This window comes from Uloborus diversus, chromosome 4 (assembly GCF_026930045.1).
Source record: "Uloborus diversus isolate 005 chromosome 4, Udiv.v.3.1, whole genome shotgun sequence".
Classification (NCBI taxonomy): Eukaryota; Metazoa; Arthropoda; class Arachnida; order Araneae; family Uloboridae; genus Uloborus; species Uloborus diversus.
In genome coordinates, this window is record NC_072734.1 from 66,037,898 (window position 1) to 66,048,447 (window position 10,550).

At 36.9% G+C, this 10,550-nt stretch overlaps 1 protein-coding gene across 1 annotated transcript; it reads left to right on the top strand.

Moving 5' to 3' along the window:
* Positions 1 to 1,843: 1,843 nt before the first annotated feature.
* LOC129221588 (uncharacterized) lies at positions 1,844 to 7,847 on the top strand. Its single transcript, XM_054856101.1, has 3 exons — positions 1,844 to 1,955; positions 5,747 to 5,882; positions 7,531 to 7,847. The coding sequence occupies exons 1-3, from the start codon at positions 1,869 to 1,871 to the stop codon at positions 7,803 to 7,805; spliced, it is 498 nt and encodes a 165-aa protein (XP_054712076.1). The 5' UTR covers positions 1,844 to 1,868; the 3' UTR covers positions 7,806 to 7,847.
* Positions 7,848 to 10,550: the final 2,703 nt, after the last annotated feature.

Consider the following 10,550-nt stretch of genomic DNA (forward strand, 5'->3'; position numbering starts at 1 on the left):
TATTTTTTTTGTTCACTATTTTAAAAATTTAACGCAGTAAATGCAAATTAAGTAACTTTTTTTCTAAAAACATTATGCCAAATAGACTGTTGGGAGCATTATAGCTACCCTTAAACTGCAGGGCCGGATTTAAGGGAGGGCAAGAGGGGCTACTGCCCCGGGGCCTCCACAACAAAGGGGCCCCCACAATAAAATTTTTACAAAATATCCTAACTTTCACGGGTCAGCAAATTTTACGTTTTTTCTCCCCTATAAGTTTTAATAATAATAATATAAAAAAATAAATAGCAGTAAATTTAGGATGTATTTACTATTAAAGTGCTGATCGAAAATATCGGATATATATATATATATATATATATATATATATATCAAAATATTCGGATATATATCAAAGTATCGGATATTTTCAAAAATATGATGATCTTTTCGAACCCTGATTAGGGGCCTCCCCACTTCCAAATCCGGCCCTGCTTAACTGGCTAATTTTTCATTGGTTTGAATTAAATGTTTAACTGATTGATTTGAATGTTTAATATTTTTTGAACACCAGTAATCTGTAATTAAACATCAAAATGATTTTTCGTATATTTAGCACTCTTAAATGATAGCAGTAAGATAAGCCATCATCATTCGTAATCACGTCAGCAAGAGTTACTTACATTGTTATTTTTGAACATCAAACAACAATGAATTCCTTTCAAAAAAATAAATAAATAAAAACGAAACTTTGTTCAGGAAACATATTTTTAGTTTTAATTCAATTTCAATTTTAAATAGTTTGTTCAGTTCCGAGAACATGCAAAAAATTTTAGCGATGGTATTATCTGAAAAATTCTAACCTGATCATATTTTAAGGGGTCTAAGTAGTGTTAAACTTTAAAAAAAAATGTATCGATTTTTTGAAAAACAAATATGTTGCACTGCCATTTATTCTGAACATTTTAGTACCAAGTTTTTATCGATACGAGAAAAATTTCCCGAGATATTAAATAAAATATATTCAGAATTTGCGTTTGACAGTATACAGCCACGCCCACTTTAAAACGCATTTTTCTCAAAACGCAAAATTTGGAGTTTCGCGCATTACATTTTAAAAACTTGCTGTTCTATTGCTTTGAAATTTTCTGTGAATGTTTTTTGTAGCTTATTTTAAAACTTATACAGCAATTTGGCTTAAAATATGTAAAAAAAAAAATATTTTATGACAATTTTTACTTTTAGTTTTTTAAGAAATTTTAGGTTTTATAAGGTAAAAATATCTAAATTTTTAAATATTTTTGAAGAAAGGGTGTCTAGTATTTGATTATGATATATTTGTACAATTTAAGACATTTTTTTTTTTTTGTAAACATTAGCTTATTACTTAGCTCAGCATAATGCATGGAGTGAAACGTTCAGTTTTCACGATTTCGAAAAAAAATGTTTACTGATATATGCATTTATAATCATAAAAAAATCAAATTACTGAATTGTTTTTCTTAGGAGGTACAGATTTTTAAAAATTGAGCTCTCTTCCTACGCGCATTAGCATGGTAATTGAGAACTCTTAAGCCTAGAATCAAAGTAAAAAAACAAGAGTTTGTTTACTAAATTCTCAATGTTCCCCAAAGTTCCGGGTTTACTCCCCAAAATTCCCGGGTTTATTCTAGTAGCTCAAAATTTGTTTTTTTGGCATCTCTATGTGAGACAAATTTTCACGCGCAAGTTCTCAGGTTACTCATTTTGACGCGAGTTCTATAGGGTTAATGCCGCGTCCTTGCAACGGGAGGAAACAATGGCTTTGGAATTCGGAGTTTACCTGCGTTATGAAGAGCAGCCTCATCACTAGAGATACAGAATCCTCCGATGCAGCACATTTCGGCGTCATGGTAATAACAAAGGTATATAAAAGAAGACGCCCGATGTTGATGACGAGAGGCGGATTGCAACACCTCTGCACAATGTTTCGAGCAGTAAGTATCATTCCTCATTCAGTTTTACGAGTAATTTTCTGAGCTTTGAGAAATCGAATACTGCACTGTGGTCAAAACACTTTACTAGGCAGTCCCGTCATTGAAGGGGTGGGTCGGGTGACTCGCTTTAAGCTTTGAGAAATCAATGTATTTGTATGGGGCAGGGGCGCGCCGAACTTAAAGTTTTGGGAGGACATAAGTTCTCAATTTGCGGAATGTAATTCCACATTTTACCGAATGGAACTTTAAATTTTACATAACTCCAAAGTGGAATATATTTGGAGTAAGAGGAGCTCCAAATTTCGTCGAATGATGATAATTTTTCCAAACTGTCAGATAAAATTTGCAAAATAAAGAAATTGTTGGAAGGTCGCAGTGACTTCCCATTGTGGCTCCCCTGGCGTGGAGTGAATGCCACAACTAGGTAACTAAAATTCAGTTTTTTTTTTTTTTTTTCGCACTATGAGGAAAGCTCAAAAATTAATTGTTTCTTTACGACTTTTGGAGAATGTGAAACCTTTTAATGAAAATTTTTATCAAAGTACCATTTCTCAGTTTTATTTAGTTAAAAGTATGTACATCTTCTTTCGAGTAAACATTTTCAGCAAAAGTGAAGCATTCCACAGTGCGTTTCGAAATGGCTCCACCCTCATATTTGAAATTTTTAGCTCCTTATTGTGAATAAGAACCCTTTTATTGACTCTAATAATTAAAACATTCATCGGTATAAATATTTAGGGAGAAGTCTTTTAAACATCATTAATTTTATTTTATACGATTTGAAATTCAAAAATTTCAACTGTTTAATATCAGATGAGGCAGTTAGAAGAAAAGGTATGTAAGAGGACATTTTCAAGTTTTGATTAAAACACGTTTAAAGATAAGATCCTTGATAGGCTTTCATTGAAAAGTTTTTCTAAATCTTGCTGTATAACAGCACCCACCAGGGATACTAAAATTGTCTCTTTCACCAAGACAGAGGAGAGGTTCACCTTCCATTTGTGTATTGGTTATCTCCAAATTTTTAATTTTGCCACTTACATCCCTTTGCTTCTAACAGCCTCGTATGTGAATCTTACTGCGGAACCACACGCTTTTCCAGCTTCGTGAACCAATTTCAAACCAGGTTTTAAACGAACGAAATGCGTCGTCGGTCGTCGCGTCGTTGCAGTCTGTTATTTTTTAAGCAGAAAAAAGTTCATGCATTTAAGAAGCGTGAAAAATCTTAGAGAGAATTTGAATTTTTTACGAACAGTTTCCATAATGTTGTATCCAACTTTTGCCACAATAAAATGCTTATAACAAGAACTATCATCTGGGTTCTGGGTATCCGTCAAAGTAACACTCCGGCGGTGAAAAACTATCGTAAAAGAATTAAATTCTGAAAATATGAGCTTAACTACTTCGGTCAGACAGTCAAAGCCAATAGTCTCCTATTGACCCCTCAACTGTCCATAACGGAAAAAGAAGTCCGGCAATTTAGTTTACTTGATGAGGAAATCGACTCCGACGTTCACTAAAAGGCACAAATAAAAACGCTTAAAATTTATACACTAGAAGTGATGTTCTGGATAAAGCAGTGGCATCGAGTATTATTCTACGATGAAAGAAAATTGACTTTGACGGTCTAGACTGCTGACAATTTTACTGGTTTACTTACTACGGAACAATCAATACACAGATGTTCTTGAAAAAGCAAACTAGTAGTGGATGCGTTATGGTTTGGGTCGAACTCGGAAGGTGAGAAAAAATAAGACAATTGTTGCACTGTAGACAAATTGTTTGAACTTTAAGGCTATCAACCTGCTTGAAAATTGATTTCATCCAAAATCTGAGGTCTTCGGAGCATCGTTCTTCGTGCTGAAACATGATAATAGTAATGTGAAAACTGCAAATTCTACGTTTGAATGGTTTCTGGATAATGGTGTGCATGTTACAGATTGGTCCCTTACAACTTTGACTTAAACTCTTTGCAAAGCATATGAGATATGCTAACAAGAGTAGAGCATATAGGTGGGAAGTAATACAATTGGGTTGATTCTCAGTTTTCGAAAATACTTTTTTTTTCTGCAGGTTCATAATCGAAAACATGGAGTGAGTCACTTTTTTTTTCTTCTCAATTTTGACTTATTTTCTTTCTTAAAAAAATAATCTTAAAAGACGTTCAGTCGTTGTTTTCGTTTTCGCAGTTGACGCCACAAGGGAACTAGTCACCAGGATTTCGAAGTTTCAGGACATTGCTTAACTTCTCCAAATGAATATTTTGTTTTGTAAAAAAAAACTCGCTCCGCCAACAATTGCTTACTGTGAAAAATCACTAAAAGGCGATATCTTGCCAGAAAAGGCAACCACACCCTCCGATCCAAGATGACTGTCTCCATTTTCGACGTCACGCAATGAAAATGAAAATCTTTTTTTAGAAATAGGACATTTGAAAGAAATAATTAAAAATTAAATGCTGAGAAAAGAAAAGTATTTTCTGGCACCATGTTGCTTTTTTGTTTATTCTATCAATTTCAATGATTAAAAGTAGTACTTATGTCTGAAGGAAACATTCCAATTGTACTGCAAACTTGAAACAATCTATTTCCTCCGATCAGAATGGCAAAGAATCAAGTATAAAACTATTTGTAAAAGCGTATGAAAACCATGCTGAAGAAGATTTGTGAACAAATCCTGAAAAGGGCAGCAAAGTTTCTTTTTAAATTACGACTTTTAATTCAATGGATCTATCTTTCTGAAATGGCTATTTCTAAACATTTTTTATTTCATTACAATTGCTATGTATTGTATTCGATTTATACATTATATTTTTCATTGTGTGAACCAATGTAGTTTATAAAATACTTTACACCCTTTAAGAAAGTTTATTCCAAGAATTATTATTATATTTAAATGTTGGAACTACCATTTCGAAACGTACTGTATTGTGCCAAATTTGTAAACGCTTAATAGATGAACTCAGCTCAAGATTTGTGGAAGTAGTTTTTGTGTGTTTTCGAAATTATTTGCACTGAGTGTGCACCTTTTGGTCCCGCTCCCCTCCCCCACCGGTAAAAAGTTCAAACGACGGTCTGCGCTTACGTAATAAAGCTGAAAGATTTCCGGAATTTCTACAGGCCTCGTTCCCCAGAGCAGAAATGAAGACAAAGTGTGTATCTGCGTTTCCCCTCCCCCCTGAGTCGCAATGAGAGCTTGTCACTAAAAAATAAGTTTTAGTGATCATTAATCACAGAACAGTTTTTTTTTTTATATTTGCCTAGTGGTAATATCCATAGTATCCAGCATTTGTTTACTTACAGAATCATTAAAAGTATGAGAATTGTTAAGAAAGTACTGTCCGAACTCTGAAAGAGTAAATAGTTCAAAATGATATCGATCAATATTTGATAGGTGTTCATGCGAAGGAAGAATGCTGAACTCAAAGTGATTATTAATTGAAATAATCTATAGGAGGAGCTGTAGTCTCAGGCTGCCGAATGAGATAAAACAAACAAATGCAGTAACTTATAATTTTTTTTGTGTGTGTGTGTTTATATGAAGATTCTCTTTATTGTTCTTTGAAAATTACATTAACATCACAAACTGTCTGAGGCTTATGTTTTACCCAAATAGAGGAATGGAAATATTTTTTTTTTTTTTTTTTTGGCTAATTTCTTAAATTATCGCAAGGTGGCGTATTCAAGCTTTAGAACTACGAAGTCAGAAGTGATTGTCTTACGGTCTATCTTTATCTTTAAGCGATTATTAAAACACTATTGGGTGAATTACACTTCTTCTCCCCCCTATAGGTAGGTCTGTGTGTGCTGCTGCTTGCTTGGGCCGGAGCCCAAGAGATTGTCCGCAGTGCCTCTCTGGCAGGGGCGCCCGTAGGCCTCTTCAGCAGAATCGGGCCAGGAGGAAATGCAGAGAGCGCAGCTTCCTTAGGTGAGCAAGCAATTACGCATCAGGTGCTTTTTACAAATTCTAAACACTCACTAGTATGAATCAAGAACTTTTTTCAATAAACAGGCCGGAGCTTAGTACTTTATTCTACGGAGTACGTGGAACTGCTTATTTATTTACATCACTCCTTATTTGTAAGGCACCTACTTATTTATTAGCACCACTCAAAAGAAATTGAGGTACAATCACAAAACTAGGCAGGAATGTAATCTGGTAAGAGGAATGCAAGTAAATGAAATTTTGACTCCAAGGAGTCAAGGGTAAGCACGCTATGCGCAATGCGCATATCAGATACGCAGCTGGAAGATTTCGAACGCATGATTGCTCATAGGGCTGTACAAATGAACACCCCGACCGAGATGGCGGCCGTTACGCATGTGCAATGAAATTTTTTTTCTCGGTATTGACGACAGTTGACCACACAAGTGGTAGCCTCGAATTGCGGGGGATAAGGGCATCCCAGGAACAGAAATGAGAGCGAGAATCTCACAACCAAAATAGTGGTTATGTCGCCAGCATCGATTTGACTCCATTTACCATCTTCCAAATATCCGGTGGAATCACGGAAAACCATTCGGAGTACGTTGGTATACGAAGCACTGTCAATTGAGGCACCTTACACTGACGGCACGGGCAGCGCCGATTGGATTTTTTCTGAACTCGGTCAAGCTCGATTGTGACTTTCTGGAAGGGTGAGATCTTCAGCAATAAATCTCGATTCAGTTTCAGTGCCAATGACAGACGCACAAGCGCGTGTAGTGACCAGGCGAGCGGTCGAATCTCGTATTTGTTATTGAGCGGTGTATGGCAATTCCACAAGATGTGACAGTGGATGGAACGATTTGTTTGGAAACACAATTGCATCTAGTCCTCCTTCAAGGCACTATAATGGATCGCAGTCAAGTGAACGACATTTTAACACCGATTGTACTGCCTATGCTATTAAGTCACCCAAATGCCATTTATTAGCAAGACTACAATCGTCTACATAATACCTATCTGTCAGCAATGACAATGAGGATATGACGTACTCCTGTGCCCCTCCAGGTCACCACACCTTTCGCCAACAGAGCACATGTGGGTCATGCTTCGAAGGCAGCAAAAGGCCTCCTAGAATACTGGCAAACTAACTGCCTTAATGCAATGATTATGGCATAATGTTCTGCATTGGATCATTGGCGACCTATTTATTTTGATGCCAGTCCGCGTTTCGCTTCTATAATAGCAAGCGGTAGCTACATATCATTGATTTGTAACCTTTTTCTTGATATGATTTCTTAATAAAATGATCTTTAGTTCTAAATTTTTAATCATATGCTTAGCTCGTTATTGACCACACGCATGTTCAGTTTTAGGATGATAGCTTATTTCCTTCTGTTTTTTTTTTTTTTTTAAATGATTGAGTGTATTTTGTTGCTTTTTACATGTTTACAATAAATATAATGTATTGAGCAATCTTTCGTTGAAAGTTTTTTAAATGAAAGGCAAGTTAGCAATCCTTGATTTCTTAAAAATATAAGCAATATTTTTCATTCTGTTATGAATGAAAGGAAAAAAAATCTTTGACTGCGTAGAAATGTATGATATTTTTGTTCTTTTTTGATAACTTTATAATATTTTTTTCTTACAGGCGGAGCTCCGATCGGCGTATACCAGAGGCGACAGTATCCCTTCCAAGTGTTTTCTCTTCCACTGAGAAGTGGGCCCTTCTTCCCTTTCTTCCCGAATCCCTTGCAGCCCTTTCCTTTTGGACAAGCTGCCCCTCGACCGCCACCCATTCGCCCCCGGCCGCCCGTGAGACCGCCACCTAGACCTCGTCCACCCCTCTTTCCACCACTGAGACCGACTGTCAGGCCACAACCAAGGCCACGCCCACCAGGCAGACCCCGCCCCTTTCCGGGCTGAAAGGACTTCTTGATCAAAAAACCCCTAACATGCGACGATGGGTAGTCGGTAAGTGTAAATAGTTTTCTTTTCCTCGAATCGTGAATAATATTTTTAAACGAGCAGGATCATGTCAGCGAAGTAAAACCGAATGTGCAATGTTAGCTGAGGAGTAATCAAAGATCTCTCAGTACGGATGCGTAGTCTGTCCAATAAATACACGAACTGAGACCATATATATATATATATTGTAAAATTTAGTTCATATCAATTTTGTCCCCTTCAAAGTACTCCTCATTCGTTGCTATGCTCATGTCTCATCTTCTTTTCCACTCTTTAAAGCGCCTTTGGCTCGTCGTTTCTCGCTTTATTGAGACCAAAACTTCCCAGTGATGTCCCTTCATCACATTTTTGCATTTTGGGAATAAGAAAAAGTCGCAGGGTGCGATATCTGGCGAATAAGGAGGATGATCAAGGATGTTAATTGAATTTTTTTTTGCCAGAAACTGGCAAACAATCAATGCTGAATGTGCTGGTGCATTGCCATGGTGAAGGATCCATCCATTGCCTTGAGTATAATTCGGTCGCCCACGATGCAGGCGATCTCTCAAACGCTGATTTATTAGTTGAACAGTGATTTGTCAATTTCCATTTTTGACGAACATAAAAATAAGGAAAACCGTAACTAACATAACTTGCAACATACGAGCAGTTTAGCCATCAGCCAAGCGCTGATGGCTCATTGGGTTTCAAAAAACTATCGTTGACAGTTAGCAGTACTATAATCCGCGTCATGGCCGCTAGATTGCATGAGTTTGGGTATTTTTAGGACAGACTACGTACATTCCTCCACACCATACAACAATGCTTACCGGATCATGCCATTGCGAGTGCGACTGCTGTAAATGGCGCGTATACCATCTGCGCCACTATAAGCAGCCCTTCACCATAACTCACATAGCGCATAAAGTAACATATCTGGCAAAAACCAGGAAAATTTCTCTCTCTAAAGGTCAGTAACATTCCTGAAATCTTTCTGAAGAATTCAGGAACCTTCCCAATAAAAGTCAGTCATGTTTTTGAAATAAACATGGAACCTACTGAGAAAACTTAAATATGTTAAAACTTGGCACCTTCCTGATTTAACAGGAAAGCTTCTAAAGCTAATATGGCCGAAGCTATGGCAGAGTTACCTGCTAATACCGAACAGCTTACATTCCTGCAGTAACTGCAAAGCTAAAATATCCAGAGACTGTGCTTCGCCCTCAATCGGGATGAAGGCGAAAAGACTCAGCTTAAGGCGAAACGACTTATCAAGAAACTGGGTTACTGGGTATATCACACTGGTGGCTAAAAATGTTTTTCACAACAGCAATCAGTCTGCATTTATGAAACTTTTAGCTATTCAGAAAACTTTCCTCAAGTGTACTTGTTTTTTACAGAAAACTGGGGGAAATCATTGAAATCCCGAAACGTTGCCGGGAAATAATCTAGGACGTTTCGGAATTATCGTACTCAGGGACATTCCGAACTAAAACTTTTGGGAGGGAGAAAATTTTCAACTCCGATTTTTTTCGAATGCATCATTATAACTGTTTTAAAAATTTGCAATGCTATCTCAAAATTTGCCGAATACATTGGACGCCGGTTAATTGAATCAGTGGTTTATTGAATCAACTGCTTTGATGAGCCAAATCGTCCAAAACAAAAAAAAGTCCAGCTTTATTGAATTTTCCGCTTTATGGAATCAGAACTGTTGCAAACAAACGTGATTCATATAGGCGGCGGCCACTGTAATTAAGTTTTTGGAAGATCACAGCGCCCCTGTTCGTTCCTGAAAAGAAGTTCTTTTCGGGTTCTGATTTGGTTTGAGAAAATGGCATGACAAACAGCTGAGAGAGCACTTCACATATTTTTTTTAGCTCAGTGAGTGTCAGTGATGAGCACTCGTTAAACCTGTCTTGGTCACAAACTCCTCCAAGTTCCCATGGAAATACCTTATTTATAGGCCCGTCATTTCAAAGTTTTCCAGGAGGGACGAGGGGAGGAGTTAAAAGGTATGAACTCAATATACAAAATACAAGAAAAAGTGCACTATTACATTATGTTTTTAGAATCGGGGAGGGGGGAATTGCCCCCCTCCCCCAATCGCCTAAATGACGGGTCTGCTTACTGAGCTCCTTATCAGCGGTTGCTCTTTTTCTTGGTTTGAATCACAATCTAATGAGTAAAGCATTTCTTTCGTACGCTCTGCAAACCTTCTGGTACTAACACTGTGTGTGGTAGGAAACTAGAAACAGTCGCGACGGCTAACAGTTATTAATGTATTTGAGAGTATTGATATAAACCTTAATATTTCTTTTGATATCTTCTTTAGATCCTCTTCACATAAGATCATCATTGCCATGAAGAAGAAGAAGAAGGAGGTGCATTTCTACAAAAATGTAAAGGAAGAGGATACTGCCATGAATAAAATATTTCAAAATCATTTTTACTCGCTTCTTGAGTAGTTACAACGGGAGGAAATACCTGGTATATTTATTCTTGGGTGTAAACCAGGTTTGTTTTGAGGAGAAAACTTTGTAAATTCCAGAAACGTGAGAAATAGCTTCGATGTTGGAGAATTTTGTGTCGGCGAAACTGGGGACACACCATTTTAATTAAAGCATTTTTCTGCAATAACCGCGATCAACTACGAATTTTCAGTTGAAGGATAACCAACATTTTAGCGTGAAAATAGTAAAAACAATTATAAGTCACGCTCTA

Coding starts and splice junctions, on each gene's coding strand:
- LOC129221588 (XM_054856101.1), top strand. CDS start 1,869: ATGGTAATAACAAAGGTATATAAAAGAAGACGCCCGATGTTGATGACG. Junction 1,956..5,746: donor TCTGCACAATGTTTCGAGCA/GTAAGTATCATT, acceptor TCCCCCCTATAG/GTAGGTCTGTGTGTGCTGCT. Junction 5,883..7,530: donor AGAGAGCGCAGCTTCCTTAG/GTGAGCAAGCAA, acceptor TTTTTCTTACAG/GCGGAGCTCCGATCGGCGTA.